Here is a 19564-nt window from a genome sequence, read left to right on the forward strand (position 1 = left end):
AAAAGGAAAAGCTGACATAAAATATACAACAATTATAGAAACAAAGTCGCTGCTTTCTGGATTCTTTCTAATTTAACTATATTTCGTTTAGAATGCGCCACCCAAACAACACTCCCATACTCCAGGTGGCCACGAATTAGTGAACAATAAAGAGCTCTAATAGTTTTTGCGTCACGCTTATAACCACAAGTACGCTTTACCATACCAAGAAGACTTCACGCAAATGCTATCGATATGGCTGTTCCAGTATAGGTCGGATGTAAGATCAACATCTAGATCACAGTATTACTTGACAGACTCTAAACGTTTGCCATTCATAACATACTCAAAGTTGAAAGGGTTTCTGGATCTTGTAAACCTGAGAACATTACACTTTGTTGTATTGAAAGACATGCCCCATTTGACACTCCAATGGTATAGAGCATGACTGTCACCTCGGAGTTCAACACAATGTTGCTGAGATTTGATAGCACGAATACATTTGGAAACATCAGCAATGAGAGATAAAGTAGTCTGACTAGATACACAGATTGACATGTCATTGACATATGACAAAAATAAAAACAGTCCCAAAATAGATCCCTGTGGAATTGCTTAAGGAACAGGCAACTAGTCTTAGTATTCTCCCTCAACCATACCAGTACTTTTTTTCTATGTGACGAGTATTCTGATATCCAGTTTAATAGCATGCCATTGAAATCAATCAATTGAAATTTATGCAACAATTTATCGTGAGGTATTTTGTCGAAAGCCTTGGAGAAGTCAAGATAGAGCATGTCCAGTTGCCCCCCACCCCCACCCCCCCGTCTAACACTTCACCTATATCATGACCATCCTGCGCACATTACAAGCTGTGTACAACATGATTTTCTTAACAGACATGCGCGAGTGTGCACCCAAATTTGCAACCCACCCCAAAAACACCGGCCTTCCCCTGTAATTTCTGTCCAGTCCCTGCACAATGGCAGTGATTCAGACTGTAGTGATATATACAAAAAGTGACAGTGATAGTCTTACAGACACGTTCTGGTAGAGTGTGCACAACTTAGAATTCAGGATATCATATTAATGAAAGTAAGTTTGAATTGTATGATTTCCGAATTTTCACATCCACTGAGCATCCCAAAAATGTATGACTGCCTTAGTAATCAGTCTAAAGCTCCATTAGCTGTGACTTTGGGCTATTTTATAGTATTTTTTGTTCTGTGTATCAACTGCAGTGTCTTGTTCAAATCCTTGAGGTATGATGAAATGCAATATTAATACATCATGTATTTTTACAGTCAGCATTGTTATTGTTGAAAATTGAATTCAAGTCCGGACTAGAATTCATTTTTCGACGAAAACAATAGTCATTGTTGACAAGCAGAATACTTGGCATACTAACATGCTATAGGGAGTTGGACAGGAAACAGCATTTGATACACAGAACAAGAAAACTAAAGTACGACCAAACGTTACGGCAAATGTGCCTTAGTATCTTTACTTGTAATATAACAAAGTCAGCATTTCAAGAAGGTTATACACACATTTCAAACTTTTGAGTTTTGAGGGAGGAGGGTCACATTTTAATAAGGGCATCAGGGGGAGGGTAACATTTTACAGTTTCCTCCGGCCTGCCCCAATAATAATTGAAGGCTTCCTAATCTCACGATTTCACGTCACGCATCCGTGACATCGCAAAGTTTTATCTTGAACCGATAAGAAGGAAACGTAGGAACGCATAGATGACCAAATTAATGAGTCCTGAATGGTTGAACTGCAAATAGTGTATGGTTTGAAAACGATAAATTAGCTGTCAAATGACAGTTTACTTAGTTCTGGTATCTGTGGGGCATCTCTCTGTAGTTAGTAATGTCGGTGTGTACCAGCGTTCATCATGGAACTGACAGTAACACAGATTCTAACTTACATGACCCCCTCCTGATAAACATTGACCCATCCCCCATCATCAAGCTAGAGCCGGCACAGGATCACACCCTATCGACTCTTGTATCAAGAATCTGCCACCCCCAGCATTAAACAAGTTTAAAAGTCGGCTCTTTACAAGACCATGCCATTCCACCAGCGGGGTCATCGAATAACGGAGATCTCAGAGGTATAGGCTATGGTAGAGAGCGGTATGAATCAATTGCCTTGCCTTTTAAAGGAACTTCATCACCTGTAAGTAGACCACCATATGTATCCCTTAATTCTTGATTTATTCTCTCTAGTGTAGATCAGTGTATCTCTTGCAACATACTACATGTGTACACATTATGCTTTTTAAGACATGATATTTTTGTTCTGAGAGTATCCATAGTCTGGCTACTCAAAGAAATGAGTCAATTCGAGGTGGATAATATTTGACCACGGCGACCTCGACGTCTTCTTTCGATGGAATGAAGACATACGACTAGTTTGTTTGGTACATCTTGTTCAAAACGCCCCACCGTTTTACAGAACACTTATTCTATTTTTTATATTACTTTATTTCGGCCTTCATACCTTTCCATATTATATGTCATAATAGAAAAAGTACATATATATACTGATCACATGGGAAAAATCGACAGTTGCTCATAATTACAATCCATATAAGTTGACTGACAATAAGAAATATGCCTTTATCAACGTTTTTTTCAAGTCAAACAGTACATAGTATCATGCACCTTTCGTATAATTATGTTTTCACTTGTTGAAATTCGTGTTTTTAAATCATAGATTTGATTTCTGAGCACAGCATCAAAACAACCGATCCTATTACCCACAACCTGTCATAATCCAACAGTATGCAGGCTGTTTTCTTGTAGCCAACTTTAAGATTTTCAGGGTGCTGCGTAACGATTATTTTGAGCAGCATGACAATCAAAATATGAACATAAAATATTACTTTGATCTCTTCACAAAACTTGTTAACTTTGAAGTGCGTCGTCAGCCTTCGTTGTAGATCCTATTTGATACTGCACAACATTTTATTCGCCACCTTATACGCACGCCGAAGCCGTTGGAACAGGAAATGGCCAATGGTAATTCGCTACTACACAAAATATATTTCGCTCGCATAATATATGGAGTGTGAGAACAGATCGCTTCAACACTGGCGTTCTCACACTACCGGCATACAGGGGACGTTAGAAACATCAGCGACAGACACAACTAACAGAACACATTCAACGGCTGGGAAATCATAGATCTACGGACACTTATGACTCACGAAAGTTGCACAACAATATACCATCAGGTCCATCGATAGACTACGTCAAAAATTATCATTTGTGAGTGAGAACCAAATAAACATGAAGAAAAGACTATGTCGTGGGTATCCTGAAATTTCTTTTGAGTTATTTTCAGAAATATTTTTTAATCGAATGATAACCATGGTAACAGGATGAGACATTCACGCTGAAGGGGCAATGTTGGTTTGTCTTTGATACTCGGTCCACATATGACTCGAAACATTTCATCGACAACAGACATGTTCCTTTTCTCGATACTTGCTCATTGACAGAATAACTGTTGATGCACGAGAATAATTGAATATTCAGAAGTCATCTTGGCCGCTTATCCATATACAATGACGATAATTATTATAAACGTAGAAAATACGTGGGTCAAAGTATTATATGCAATCCTTTTGCTTAAAACCTAATACTATATACGGCATTGATAAGTCTTGCTAAATGAAGTTGACACAAGACGTTCAACAATTTGATGGAGTTAATTGGAAACAAATTGTTTCGAAATAATGACATATCTAATACAATGCGAAACCAGATGTGAACTGAATGTGCTCACGTGTTTAACAACAGGTTCATTAATAGTAGTACACAGAACAATCAGATATCTGTTATATCATTATTCTCACAGTACTGTCAGAGTTAAATCAATAATTAAAAAACTTTATTTAATATGCAAATGAGCTGTTTATTAACTTGACACTGCTCAATGTTTCATAGCACAATTAGATATCTATCAGATCAACATATGTAGCACGTTTCATCAAATTTAATGCTGTAATTTTTGAGTAATATCACTAATTACAAAGTTCATTAAATATGCAAATGAACCCTTAATTAACTTGACACTGCTCAATGTTTCATAGCACAATTAGATATTTATCAGATCAATATCTGTAGCAGGTTTCATCAAATTTGGTGCCGTACTTTCAGAGTTATATACCTAATTACAAAGTTCATTAAATATGTAAATGAACCCTTCATTAACTTCACACTACTAAATGATTTACAACACAGTCAGATATCTGTCGGATCAGTATCTGCAGCAGATTTCATTAAATTTGGCTAATTTACTTCGGAGTTATATGACTAATTACAACACTTCATAAAATATGCAAATGAGCTATTTATTAACTTGACATTGCCCAATGCTGCTTAGCACAATCAGATATTTATCAGATCAATATCTGTAGCAGGTTTCCCCAAATTTGATGCCGTAATTTCAGAATTATGTCACTAATTACAAAAGTTCATTTAATATGCAAAGGAGTAGATAATTGACATGACACTTACAGTGTCATCATAATGTTCTGAGATTGTCATCTGTGAAAAGTTTCATGAAATTTTGTGCAGTATTTCTTGGTATATGTCGACACTGTCATTATTGTCTCCATTGGGAAACCATTATATGAAAAAAAAGATATGTCATAACTTCATTAATATGCAAGCCACACTAACCAAAATCTAACCAGTTCTTGCAATTCAGCATATGGTACCTGTCTACCAAATCTGACTTGAATCTGTTCAGGCGTTTTTGAGTTGTCGTGTAAACAGACAGACAGACAGACAGACAGACAGACAGACACAGACACACTCACACACACGAACAAACAGATAGACATTGCTATGACATTATCTCACGTGTGTGAAAACCTCATGGACATTTTTGAATTATTTGGAATGAACCTTGATTTGTACAAACTATTTCCGACAGAGCTGATGGTCAATTATTTCATAGACATCGTTCAGCGGGGCTGTAGACGTCTACCCCTCCCGGCCGTGCTGCTACGATGAACTACCAGCTAAAAGGTGATGCTTAAAACTGCGGGTCTGTGTGGTTTTCTCCAAAACTTACCGTTGCTCGCTAGTAAAGGCGACTGCGACTTGCGGGCCCAGACTCTTTTCTCCCTCAGGTACCGGTAAATTTGAACCTGGCACACTTGACCAACACCCTACAACCAGAAAGAGCGTTAGCTCTGGATCAGATCTCCATAAGTACTTTGACTCGTCGATGCACTTTGTAGGTCATTTCGGCTGATAATTTCTAGCCTGAATCGTATGTATTGAAAAGGTCAGCACTGTGTGCAACCTGAGCTTCAATGGCGAAACGCCATCTCTGTCGATGACGCAGCAAATTCTCAGAGATCTACCAATGTTAGATATTTTTGCGACCGCGTGTTCTTCACCTGTTTCTTTGTCTGTGTAGATTATTACTAACACCACACACTCCGGTATTGGAAAGTTTACATGTAAAGGTTTTTGAAACTTTCTTAAACCTCTATACGTCACTGTGCATTTATTTTATTGGGCGTGGAGATTTTTGGGGGCAATCGTAACGGGGTTAAAGGCCGCTTTAGAGCATTTCTGAAGACGTAGAACACACATCCTCTTAAATGTACACTATCACCTGCTCCAATTTTGCCACAGTTACCATGGAAAGAGAAAATCTAACCAATCACAGATTTTAAGCGGGTGGCCGCTTTTTAAAAACAGCGCCCTCACATGGGCATTTTGAATACCAATGAACGCCTCTTTGACCATATATGGGCAAATTTAGATTACAGGTGACTGTATACCTTTAATCTCGAAAGTGACCTCAAATGACAGTGAGGCGGATACGACGCAAACTCAACGCGCTTGTACCCCAGGTTCACTGATTAGCAGAACCAGCTATGGTTTATTCCATATAATGTAGTAAATACAAATTATGACACCGATGTCGTTCTTTCCTATCTTAAAACAGGGTGGACAGGATATATTTTTGACTATCGTTTCAGTGCATTTCAAGTTCCCGATTCAAGTGACTTATGAAGTAAAAGAAATTGAAAAAAATTCATCATGAGAGGGTTATATTGTCCATATATCTTTTAACCATAGAGATTCGTGTCTAAGTATGTAATACAATCGTTGCTTGAAGATAAATAATCGGCAGTTTCTCTCCAGGTAAGCTTGACGTCCTCATCCGTGTGAGATTAAATGAGAGAAGATGTCGTCCAAAGGCGGAAGTCGCAAACGCAAAGCGGAAACAACGCTAGAGAAATACTTCCTGATGGCAGCAGAGAAGGGGGATGTTCAATTGATGGAAGAGACTATAGAACTTCAGATGCAAGTCGATGGAGACATTAATTTGAATTTTACAAACAAGAACGGTAAATGTGCTTTACAGCTTGCCATAGAACATGGCCACAAAGGTAATGCAGTTTTGAATATACTAGTATGTCTTCGTTAACTTCAGATGTCACTTTTCACGTCGTGTCCTCTGATATAATGTTATCTTCTTGTCTATGCTAGCAAATGATGAATTTGTCTTGCCTTGAGGTTTCTCTGTGTATCCAATTTTATGTCTACTGGGTGTGCTGTAGCCAAAACGCGAATTTGAAAGCAAGTGGACTAATGACAAGCTCAATTTATGAATGCACTGTCCCCAAATAAACTATGGACTTTAGGGACTATGACATTTTCGCGTGACAAGGAAACTCAAAGTTAACAGCTTTAGGTAGAGTCACTATCAACATTTTTTCCTTCTTATTATTAAGCACAGAGTTTAGTGAAGATCTTTTGAATAGGTTAACTATCAAATTGCTCTTTTTTAGCGAGGTTTCAAGAACTTCAATGCTATGTACAAGTAAGTCGTGTATAAAAGTTTTACATCTTGTCTTCAGCAATAATTGATCTGCTGTTAGAACACGATGTGGATATGGATGATTGCCTACTGTACGCAATTGACAACGATTTCCTTGAGGCCGTGGAGACGATACTTAAGGACGCAATGAAAAAGGTATGAGTACTATAACCGATCGAGAAGGCTCATGAAGTCATTCTGGCGTTATATTTACGGTTTGAAAGGGATTTTACTGTTTTACGTTTAGACCACTCTAGGCTTAAACGTGAATCACAACGTAAAGTATATGACACTGTAAATGTTGATGGAGCCAGATTTTATAACATACATGTCAATGGTCCATAAACACAGAATTCCTAGGATGGGTGAAGATATCGTACAAGAATACTTCCTTTATATCCTCTCATTAAGCAGAGAGAGAGAGAGAGAGAGAGAGAGAGAGAGAGAGAGAGAGAGAGAGAGAGAGTATAGACGGTTCCTCAGCAGCAAGTCTGTAGTACCATTTTCATCATGTTATTATTATGTGGCATTGTCTCAACATGCTGTATCAGAAAAGTCATGATAAGGTTTCCCGGTCTTCTGTAACATTTCAGGAACGTGACTTAGATGATCGTGGTTACCCAAAAATTGTCAACAAATCCGTCGACCGTGAAAATGAAGATTTCCAAAATGACATGTGTCCACTGGTACTGGCAGCTCACCGTAATCACTATGAAATTATACAGGTCAGACTTTTCTCTAACTGGATATTATAATATATATATATATATATATATATATATATATATATATATATATATATATATATATATATATATATATATATATATATATAAACTATAAGTTGACGATTAATTATCGTCTCAAAGTAATAAATCAATCATTAATTGATATTTCAAATTATTTATAAACACTGACACGTTGGTGATAATCTTCACCTCGTATGAAGCTTTCGAATTCTCATTTTAGAAATGAAAGTTATATGTGCTTCTATACCAATATTTTAAAATGATTATTTTTATTTCCATATCGTGTGAAGACGCTTTTAAATTACGGAGCATGTGACATCACTCTGAATGAGAGGGAATTCGAGTCTGACGACATGGAATGGCAAACTGAAAAACACACGGTGGAACGGTCACTTGGTCTGCTAAACTTCTACGAAGCAATCAGCAGTCCTGCCTACATCTCTATCACTGAACTTAACAAATCTAGTAAGGCGAAGAGGCCCGATGAAAGCATAAAGATCAGAGAAGATAATAATCTAATTCGTGAAAGCCTGGAAGAAACGGAAACTTCTTTTTCGGAAAACGTAACGGTTAACTTAGAGGGTGTCTGTGATCCGTTTGGAAGAGCCTTTGAGGTATGTGCAACGTGCAAAATATTGATACGCAAGAGCTGAAGTTTAACCACCTGACAAGTTAGGCAGCTAGATAACTAGCTACACAGACAGAACATGGCCGGTCAAATCGATAATTAAGCGTATACTGATTTCTCTAATTGATGCGGAAGAGCTGGCAGCCAAAAACAAAATAAAGGGTCCACACGCAAGAGACTAGAAGACAGAAAATTTAAAGGAGGCGGCACACAGAGAGACTCGATGAATAAACAGACAGACTTGATAGAAAGATAAATAGAAAGCTAGATCATTAACAGGTAGACATGCACAGATAGACTCTAGATAGACTATAGATAGATAGATAGATAGATAGATAGATAGATAGATAGATAGATAGATAGATAGATAGATAGATAGATAGATCGATCGATAGATCGACCGATCGATAGACAGACAGACAGACAGACAGACAGACAGATCGATAGACAGACAGACAGACAGACGGATGGATGGATGGATGGATGGATGGATGGATGGCAGGGTATTTTCATGACTTATGCACGTTTCTTGAATGTTTTACCAGCTTTCATCCACTTTGAAAGACATGAGCGAGAAAGAATATGAATTCAGCAAAGAATACTTACAGCTGTCGGAACAGTGTGAACAATTTGCCGCGGATCTCCTTGGACAGACACGAGATACCAAGAAAGAGTTGCGTACAATTCTGGCACATGATTCTAAATGGAAGACAGAAGACGTTGTCAGTGGAGATCGTCCTTCAAAAATCATATACGCTGTTGAAAAGGAACAGAAAAGGGTATGTATTGGAGTCACCTGACAGATTATTCCTGTAATGATGATTGTTATGTGCTAGAGTACTCTTTTAATATCTGCTTGTTGGAGACCTACCTGAAAATAAAAATTAAAACATGTCACAGCTATGGGTTTGTCCACCTATCATGCTTAAATGATGAAGGTTTTAACTTGTTCTATGATACAATAAGTGCCGAGAGCCGTGAAAAGGACGGCGGGACTTCATTCAGTGACTTTTAGTTTCAAAACATCAAGTCAGAAACTTACACTTACCAATTCTCAAAACTTGATGTGCATACTAGAGAAAATGAAACTTTAGTGCTAAAACATGACGTCTCCCTCTATGTATCTGTTTTTCCAAACAAGACGACAAATCTACGAACCCATAAGATCCCGAGCTGGAAGACTGATATTTGAGGGTTGTCACCAAATTACGTACCCCAAAGTTCCTAGTTGTGGTGTATACGAGCATTCTGCAAACCTTCAACACTCGAACAAAACTCAATAACGTCATTCAAATGTGATTTGTGTTTATCTATATCGATTAATTCAAAATGGCCGCCAGGTAAATTTCAGCTGAAAGATTATTCAGCTCTGATACTGCTTTCCTCACTTTCTAGTAAATTGTCTCATTCACTCTCGTTAGCCCGATCTTCCTTCTTTCGTTCAGTGTAGCTTCTTTGTTTATCTCATACTCCCATTACAGTTTTTTTTTCTCTTCGCAGTTCGTCGCCCATCCTCACTGCCAGCAAGAGTTGATCACTCGTTGGTATGGAAACGGTTCTCTGAAACACTGGCGAGACAAGTCTACGTCTCGTAACATCTTGATATCCCTGGCCATCATGCTCTGCTTCCCGGTACTCAGCCTTGTGTATTTTTTGGCGCCTTATGGAAAAGTGAAGAAGTTCATGCGAACCCCGTGAGTTCCTTGTATTAATTACAGTTGTACTTCTAAGAGATGTTAAACTTGTCATGGTAGTCGCCTTCAGTACGGATGGTAGGAAAGAGTATGCGGGCTGATTCAATCGAATTGGTCACCAACGGTTAAAGGGAGGGGGGTCATCGGAACTGCGCTCAAATGTCGTATGGCACCCGTACGACTAATGCAAACACTATATCCAAAATACTTTGTGATTGATGACAGACAGAATATGTTTGTTGTAATTTACATCATCAAATTTAAATGTTGCAACTCTGCTGACTTGATGCATCCCGATATCGTGCATGGAATACATTGTTTGTAAACAAGAAAGTCACATAAGCGCAGTTCTGATGACCGCTTCCCTTTAATTTACTCGTGGGGAATGCAAATTTATATTATTGCCTGAATACAGGGGTTTATGTGCCCGAGAGTAGGTGACAATTTGCCCGACGGCAGGAGAGCAAATTGTCACCAGCTCTCCTGCACCTTACACTGCTTTCACCAAAGGCTCCTTTTATTCTAATGCTTTTTTCCAGATACGTCAAGTTTTTGATGCACACATCATCATACCTGTTTTTCCTGATGTTCCTGTTCATGTCGACCGTAGACTTCAGTACGCTTGGCATCGGTAACTACATCCAGCGTTTAGTCACCCAGCAAATGGAAAATCAACAGCGTGGGCCGCCATTCTCCGCGCTTGAGAAGTTGATTTTTGTGTGGATTGTTGGTAAGCATGGTATTATAAATATTTCCCTCAGTCGCCATCATCTGGTGTCAGCCTAAATTATCTTACACTGGCAACCAACAAAACTGTTCGGCCAAAAAGGTCTTCGCTAAAGACTGCCTTGATTATATCGATATCCGCCTTGAGAAAAGAGACTGTACATGTGATGATACCGAAAGGTAAAATGTACACAAAGTGTGCAAATTAGGTACCTATTCACAGGATGTAACACGCTATAGGAATTTCTTTGATTTAAGTATGTTAGTATGTAATTACATGACGAGAACAGAGTCGTATATGTGTAATTACTTTAGGAACTCTGGGTAGGGTCACAGATTTCCAGGTTTCTACATCGCGACAAGGCTTGTTTCCAACACCATTTCTGCATGTCTTTCTTTGTCATGTTAGCAATGACTTGGAGGGAGATCAAGGAAGTCTGGAATGAAGGAATGACTACTTACATAAACGACCCTTGGAACTGGATTGATTGGGTGCAGTTGTGTCTGTATTGGTTCTGGGTAGGACTGAGAGTATGGGCTTACATAGAGGTAACCTTTTACTCTTACTTTTGGTAGAAATGGCTAAAATTATAAAAAAAAAACTTGCGACATGTAATAACGTCCTCTGTTACTTTCTTTCGAAATATACAATATTATTCATCAGGTGAATTAACCGATACGTCATGTACGTATTAACAAACGCAGCTATTGTAAAATGTTTTAAAAACCGCTTGATTTATATAACGTTCTGGTATAATTATCTTAGGCCTACTCTCACTTACATAATGCATTACATAGCAAGATATGTATCAAATGTGCTGATTATTTTTAACAGTGGACATTTTTCGATGATTTTTTTACAACTGACCATAACATTGCAGTTTAGTTTTGTTGTTTCCACTATTCCCGATAACGCTTTTTAAATCATTTGATATTTTGTTACCTTGACCATGTGCTAAAGTTTATTGGCGTGTTTTGTTTTTCATGGGCATCCTGTTATCATTCTTTGCCATTTGGATAGCATTTAGAAAGACATACAATACAAAGCATATCACGGTCATACGTGTATTAAATCATTTACAATCGCAGTCTTTTATGAAATTAAATGAGATAAGGGAGTGTTATCACTGTGTGGTAGATCATAAGAAAAAGCAACGAATGTAGACAAGTATATTATTTTTCAGGTCGCGTTAGAGCGGAACGAACACGTCGTCAACGATACCATACCGGCAACTACTCATTCCAGTTACACGAATAGTTACATACTGACCGATACTCGGCGATTCAACGAAGACGGCGATATTATTTCAGTAAACGATGACCTAAATATGCCGATTAAAGACAATTTTACAATACCAGAATATGAAGAGAGAAGTTCACAGAATTCTACTGCCTTGCTGTCGACTGGCAAGGACCAAAATGTTACAAGCAGCGGTAATTCCATGACATTATCAGGCAAAACTGAAACACATAGACATCCTCCAAGTCATGCATCTCAACGCTCTACGATAATTCCGCAGGAAATTGTTAATCGTACACCTTCACATGAATCTCTGCCACTTCAGGTAACCCCTCTGGAACCACTACCACCACGACGGGTGAATCGACCCATACAACCAAAGATGACCCCTCCATCGCCACCCGGGCGTAATCCCCCAACGCCACCGGGAGGTAATCCTCCCACACCACCGGTGGGTGGTCCACCAACAGGGCCTGGGGGTGGTCCGCCAACAGGCCCTCCATGGGGAAATCCCCCGCATACAACCACCGAAAGGCCAACAACACCTCATACAAACCCCACTACGAAAGTAACGACAGAACACATAGAAACACCTCACCCTACGACGAAATTTACGACAGAACAAGTCCCCACAGAAGTAACGATGCCAGGGTATACTCCGCTTAATAATGCCTCTCTTGTAGTCAAGGGAATTCTAGATCACGTGTCTGACGAACACGATGACACCCGCACACATGCCGAAGAATTAGCATATAATGTGACAGGCTTTGTACTGAGAAACATTTCCCAGATCTTACAAGAAATCGAGTTTCCATCAGAGTGCGAAGAATCGCTTGCAAACGTCTCCCAGACAATCGATGCCCTCGCCAGCGAAATATATTACTGGCTTCCAACGCCTCGGCCAACCCTCCCTGATGACTTGGAACCTACCGACCCCGCCTACGATGACGTATCGTACTCGTCTCCAAGGAGTGAGTGGGACTCATCGGAGCCAACGCTGCTGGCGGACTGTGTCCTGGCATGTGCGACGGTCATCAGTGTCATCAGATTTCTACGTGTGATGGTGATAAACGAACACGTTGGTCCGATGCAGATATCTTTCAGCAAGATGATTGCTGACGTAATCCTCTTTCTCATGATGTTCAGTGTGCTGTGGGTTGCATTTGCACTCGGCATGACTCAAATCTACTGGTCTTACGCCGCTGACGAGGAGATCACGTGTTTAAAGGAAGGTGGTTCACAGAGTGACTGTAGCAAGCAGCCATATGGAACGTAAGAAACCGTTTTTGAAATATTGGGATTGAGAGGAATGGGAAATTTGAGTACATGTATGTATGTATGTATGTATGTATGTATGTATGTATGTATGTATGTATGTATGTATGTATCTATCTATCTAAGCTTATCTATCTATCTATCTATCTATCTATCTATCTATCTTATCTATCTATCTATCTATCTATCTATCTATCTATCTATCTATCTATCTATCTATCTATCTATCTTATCTATCTATCTATCTATCTATCTATCTATCAATCTGTGCAACACCATAATGTTTCTTGCTGCGTCTACGATCAATTAACTAGTATCTTATTTTCTACTTTCAGCCTACTCAATTCCATGGCGACGTTATTCTGGTCACTGTTCAGTCTTGTCGATCTCGATACTCTGGAAGTGGAGCCCGACCACTCGTCAACCGAATTCTTCGGGGAATTGCTCTTTGCGCTCTTCCAGCTGACCGCGGTCATAATATTACTGAACCTGCTTATTGCTTTCATGGGTTCCACATACGAGGCTGTTTCGGTATGTAAGAGTTTTATTCAGGAATCTATTTGAAACTCCATACCCATCGGTTGCCAGCAAGACTCTTGTCAAAACTACGGACCGATTTTATTAATTCGAATATTTAGTTCATGAAACTACATCTGTCATTGTCATTGTCCCTTGAAGCGTCATTAGCCACAAAATATGGCAAAATTGGGCAATGCAGTTATCAATATATGAATAAGAGTTCCTAAGATATCGATGATTACACAATATTCAAGAGACTACGAGACGACGTTTACGAAAAATGTTTGACTTCAATTATACTTAAACCTTTGTAAAGCAGGGTGGAGAACAGTTCCGTAAAGGTTTTGGGAGCAGGCCATTTTGCCCTGGCAGTTGTTTGCCCCTCGCGTTACACCGAAACGAATGCATGTTTATTTCTTCATAATTTGAATATTTGATACGAGCATTTTCTGTTTTGTTTTTGATTTTTTTTTCTAATTGGAAGTCGTTCTGATCATGGCCTTTTTGAACCTCGCTTTAAATTAACTGTAACAGGATAATGCTGACGTGGAATGGAAGTTTTATCGCTCTCAGATGTGGATGGCGTATTTCAGACGAGGGGCGACTCTACCGGCGCCGTTCAATGTTATCCCAAGTCCCAAGACCATCGCCAAGTTTTTCCGCTCTGTATACTACAACATCATCTGTCGTAAGCAAGGCGCAGAGCGGAAAAACGTAAGTCAGTATGCTATCAACCATGGTTCCAATTTCCACCCTCAGTAAATCATTGTGGAGTATAGTGATAGATTTACAACCATTTGCAGTAATAGAGCGCAAAGCCTCTGCAGTGAACTGCAATAAAACTGCTCACACTAATTAGTTTCAGCTGTAGCCGTGGCCACTTTGGTGTTGAACAAGGCTACTTGATGAAGACCAAAAAGTCTGCTTGTACAAAGGCAAAACTAGCTCTGTCTGAGGCTCGAGTTGTAAATAAGAGATAACGATTGGCACCCTCTGTTCAAGATTAAGATACAATGTAACATTACCATGCACTCGTCCATGTACAAATCTTTTTCATTTCAACTTCCCCAGACAAACTGTCTGCATAGGACATACAATGTTGTCGACTTGCCAGCTGGCTACAGCTGAAACTAATTAGTGTGAGCAGTTTTATTGCAGTTGACTGCAGTGGCTTCGCGCTCTATTACTGAAAAGGGTAGTAGTTTGCTGTCAAGAGGAAGGCATCAGATATGTCTTCAGATGAAACTCATTGACATGAATGGGATAAGTGTGGCACTATGGCACAAAACAAAACGTCTGATTAATGAATGCCATTGAATGGTCGATTATTATGTCTATACTTCTTATAGTTTGTGGCTTTTGATATATTTCCCATTATATTTGTTCTATTTGTAATGTACACCTTTTTCGATACTCCTGAAATCATGTTGATATGCCCTATGTTCAATCGACTCACACTGTGTGTACTGTCCATTCCAGTCCTGACTAGAATTCATTTGACAATAACACTGCAAATCGTGCATAATGTATGACTGTAGCAGGGCTATTAAATCCTATAAATTTCACAACCTTTTAGGTAGGAGAACAATAGAGTGTATCTGTTATGGAGAACATAAATGTGATGATAAAATCAACATATATTGAAATATCTACTTTTTATACTTTGTTCGCAGAAACACAAAGCAATAATAAATGCGAAACATGAAGATTACATGGCGAGTATTCCTTGTATTTTTGAATCATTATCTATGTCATGACAGCATACACAATAAACCAGCACGTAACACAAATGCGTACGTATCTATCTATCTATCTATGTAAATCTCTCTCTCTCTCTCTCTCTCTCTCTCTCTCTCTCTCTCTCTCCTCTCTCTCTCTCTCTCTTACTTTGGATTAAAAATGGCAAACACCTTCATTGATTCAAAGCACTAGTCATATAAAAAATCGTGTTAACGTGTATGCTCAGTGAAAGCTCACCATCTTCGCGCACACCAGGACATATCTAACTACAGTACCGATTCCTGGTTCTCGTATAAGCTTTTGCAGACACTGTTGACTTTTCACATGTGCCATTCCTTTTTTTGTGCTTATGAGTTTGTTCCGAGAAAAGAAAAGTCACAGAGAGACCTATGCCTTTAACTTACGAAAGCACATCATCGTTCCTGTATGGCTGAGTAAGGTATACTGTGTATATGTCTGTCTGTAATGCTGATGCATACTCTTTCTTCACAGAGGGTATGCCGTGCTCTAGTGCAACGCTATTTCACAGCATCCAGAACAACCCGTGAGGATCAATCCGTTTCCCCTGGTGATTTGATGGTCGTCAAACAAGATATCTCAACATTTAGGTGAGGATACACCACTGACTGCTTTCGCTACCGATGACAGTGTATTGAAATGGGGCGGGAGCAAATGAATAAGATGACATAGCACAATTTTATTATCGTCCAAACACAACGACTGAAGATGACTCGCACAAATTGACTCTCGCACGTTTGATTCATTTCCTCTCTCGAAGATTGGCAATGGTGAATTGCGCAATGTATTGATCGTTCAGATGGTGTGTCCACCCACAGTATAATCAAACAAAATGTAAAATTTACTACAAAAAGAAGGTGATTCACAAAATCATCGGTTTAGATGTTTTTTTATCTTGCATTGTGTGTGGCCAACAATTCCAGCATTTACATAGGTAATAAGAGGCAGGCATGTGGACAGGCGGATACGGGTCTCGACGATATAAACATAAATATTCATTTTATGGCATCGAAACTTTACACTTATTCATGAATATTAAAATAATTACGATTTCATCGTTCTAGATTTGAAACGTATGGGATGATGCAGAAGCTCGAGGGCGCTATACGCCGGAGCTACGAAGAAACCGAAAGAGTGTATGAGCATGTCCAGATGCTGGAACGCGCTGTCATGGCCAGCAAGCTTGAGGACAACGAACTAATGAAGGCACTCCAACAACAGTTGTTACAATCCACCGATCAAAGCAAGGAAAAGTTCCTGGGCCTCGAAAGACAGTTCTCCGAGACCCAGGGGCGTCTCCTCCGGAGCCAAGCAGGGGCTACAAGAAGCAGCATGGGCAGCAATTTGTTCAGACAACTTGGCAAGGAGTTAGGAGAGAGGGTGATGAAAAATAAGCATGAAAATTCCATACCTATCCAACAATCTCTGCCTCAAATTAAAGAAGACGGTACTTCCAAAAAGATGGTCGAAATCGCGGTTCAGACTGACGAGCGTGGAATCGCGCAACCGTCGCCCGTGACCTCGGAAAATGAAAAAATAAAGGATGGTTACCAAGGCAATGGAGAAGTCGGTGTCATCAATCACGGGTTCGAGCATGACCATGGTGACGAAGTGGAGATTAAATCACAAGCAGAAATGATTACCCACGCCATCGAAGTTAATGTAGACACAAAGAGACCACAGAATGAAGAAGATGTCGGGGACTCTAGCCAATCAGAACGGGATGCTGGTGCCGATGCCACTATGCACCAACAAGGTACACTTCCGAGACAACCGAGCCTCGAAACTCGCCTACTTTCTCCGACGTACGCTCGCTCGGAAAGACCCGAAAGTCGTCGAGTGAAAAAGATAATAGAGGCGATTGATCTCGTGAAAGATCCGGCCGCCATAGTTCAGGGCGAAGATAAGGACAGGGATACTAGAGAAAGCATATTCGACGCGAAAGGAGGTCTGCGCATCAGTGGTGGTGAATATTAGTGCGGTATTTCACAGAGCAAATTACTATGTAAATCATGCGATATTATCCTGTTGAACAAATTAATCTCATTTCGGTAAATCCAAGCAAGCCAACCAGATTCATTCACCGATGACAGAGTTGAATTGCAATCGAGATATCCGGAATTTTCTAAAATTGAGTACATGTACAAGAATTTTGAACTTTTTGATGATATGAAAATACCAAAATCGACTTCGTACACTCGCCGTGCACAGTTCTTTATAGCCAATGTCGCATATGTTATTATGGGTTCATCACTTGTCTACGCGTGTCCTATAGTCGATGTACAGAAGTTTTAAAGAATCGTGTTCTAGCTCACACTCTTCGGACGATTGTTGTAAAGCTGTGCAAGGTGGAATTTTGTTTGACGTCAGCTCGCTCCTATAGGTTTATCTGGAAACTCTCGAAAACAAGCACTGCCAGTTGTGTAAATGACGTCAAACCGGGTCATATGACTTGATATGTCTGTTCGTCTCCTCGTCTGCTATGCTCACGTGGTAAACAAACCAATACGTATTGTCGATAGATTTATTAAATTATTTAAAAGATGGTAGCAGAGGTTTACCAACAATCAGTGATAATGCAGTGGCAATACCAAGAGCATGCAAAAATGATGGGTAATTTAAATCTGAACAAAAACATCTGCGGAATGAACCGCTTGAGTGAAATCTGTGATTAAAATTTGAGGATCAGGACTTTCAAGGATGGATATTAGGCCTAACTGCTTTCAAATTAATTACATTTTACCCTATTTGCATATATAATTAGTTTGTTTAGTAAACCGCCCCTGCTCGTAGGTTATGACGTCAAACAAAACTCAAACTTTGTGCAGCCTAATCGCGATTGTTCATGACGAGTTTTCGTTATCGACTGGTGCTGTGTTTTGTAGTTCTTTCTAAGCGTAAGCTTTCGTGACAAACAGCTGTCAAGAGGAGAGTTGACTGATTTATTGCCTTGAATCTTCGCATGTATTAGGTGCATCATTCACTGTTTATAAAACCCGGCTGTTCAGGATGCTCTTCGAACTTGTGCAAATGTCAAATGGTATCAACGACTTAAGCTGCGTTCACAAATAACGATTAGGGGGGGGGGGGGGCTGGAGGAATCTCGATTGAAATCTTATTTTTTTCAGATCCCCCCCTAAGTACCCTAAAAACTTTTCAAATGCCCCCCTCTATATGGTCAAAATTTTTCAAGTCCCCCCCCCCATCATAGGCCCGCATATTTGTAAAGGATTTTTTGCGCAGAAAAAATAAACATCTATTGCGCCGTTCTGCTCACAGGTGTTCAACACTACCTGTATAAACACAGTATAGTCATATTCCCAAGGCAAGTTCTTTAAATGCATCAGTGAATTTTTTTAGATTTATTGGTCTAAAAGCCAACTTGAGTTAATCCAACTCTGGCCAGGTCAATTGCTCCTGTTGAAGAGCACACAAAATGCAATCATGAGAGAGTAGGAAAATTGTGAATTCTGGCTAATTGCGGTATTGCAAGTGACCTACCAAAAATTGTTTCAAAACTACAAGACATATGAATTGGATGCTACTCAAAATTGACAGTACCCGAAGGTTAAAATATTCCATCAAATAAATGTTTTAATCTCTGAAATTTTGGGTGTGATAATTGCAAATTTGGTTAAAAAATAAATAGTTCCATTTGGTCACATATTTTTTCTTTTAGTCTTTACTATTCAAAGTTTTACTTCTGTATCATTATATAATAAGAGTGTGAAAATTTAGAAAATCAAGCATGGTGACCCCATCTTTTTTCTTTAATATTTGATTATTCTCATATGCCAGAATTCAAACATTTTTATGTTTTCTTCCATGTTGTTTGCTCTCTGGTCTGATCTTGTGTACAAGTGAGTTTCACTGTCATGAGTGTCATTTGACCAAAACTCTTCTTCAACTACCATGTACATCAGAGTCAGAGCTGTCTCTGTCACTGTTCAGGTATGCAGTGACAGTGACACTGCAGTAGCAGAGTAGTATCTGATAGTGACACTACCCGTAGGCAGTGGCTGTATTAACTTTGATAATTTTGGCAATATTTTTGTTCAGTTTTACAACTGCGCTCTTGTTCTACTCCCTACAGCATGTTCAAGTGAATTGTCCAGTATTCAGCTTGCTATCATAG

The 19564-nt window shown here is 39.3% G+C and overlaps 1 protein-coding gene across 1 annotated transcript; it reads left to right on the forward strand.

The window, feature by feature from the left end:
• Positions 1–2058: 2058 nt before the first annotated feature.
• Positions 2059–17617, forward strand: LOC139138929 (short transient receptor potential channel 4-like). The gene is made up of 15 exons (XM_070707549.1): positions 2059–2163; positions 6162–6409; positions 6881–6996; positions 7434–7565; positions 7880–8203; positions 8763–8996; positions 9718–9911; positions 10451–10641; positions 11047–11186; positions 11822–13149; positions 13488–13683; positions 14206–14385; positions 15345–15386; positions 15904–16019; positions 16494–17617. Exons 2-15 carry the CDS (start codon positions 6205–6207, stop codon positions 17404–17406), a joined length of 4311 nt encoding a protein of 1436 aa, XP_070563650.1. The 5' UTR covers positions 2059–2163; positions 6162–6204; the 3' UTR covers positions 17407–17617.
• Positions 17618–19564: the final 1947 nt, after the last annotated feature.

Source organism: Ptychodera flava, chromosome 8 (assembly GCF_041260155.1).
Source record: "Ptychodera flava strain L36383 chromosome 8, AS_Pfla_20210202, whole genome shotgun sequence".
In the NCBI taxonomy this organism is placed as follows: Eukaryota; Metazoa; Hemichordata; class Enteropneusta; family Ptychoderidae; genus Ptychodera; species Ptychodera flava.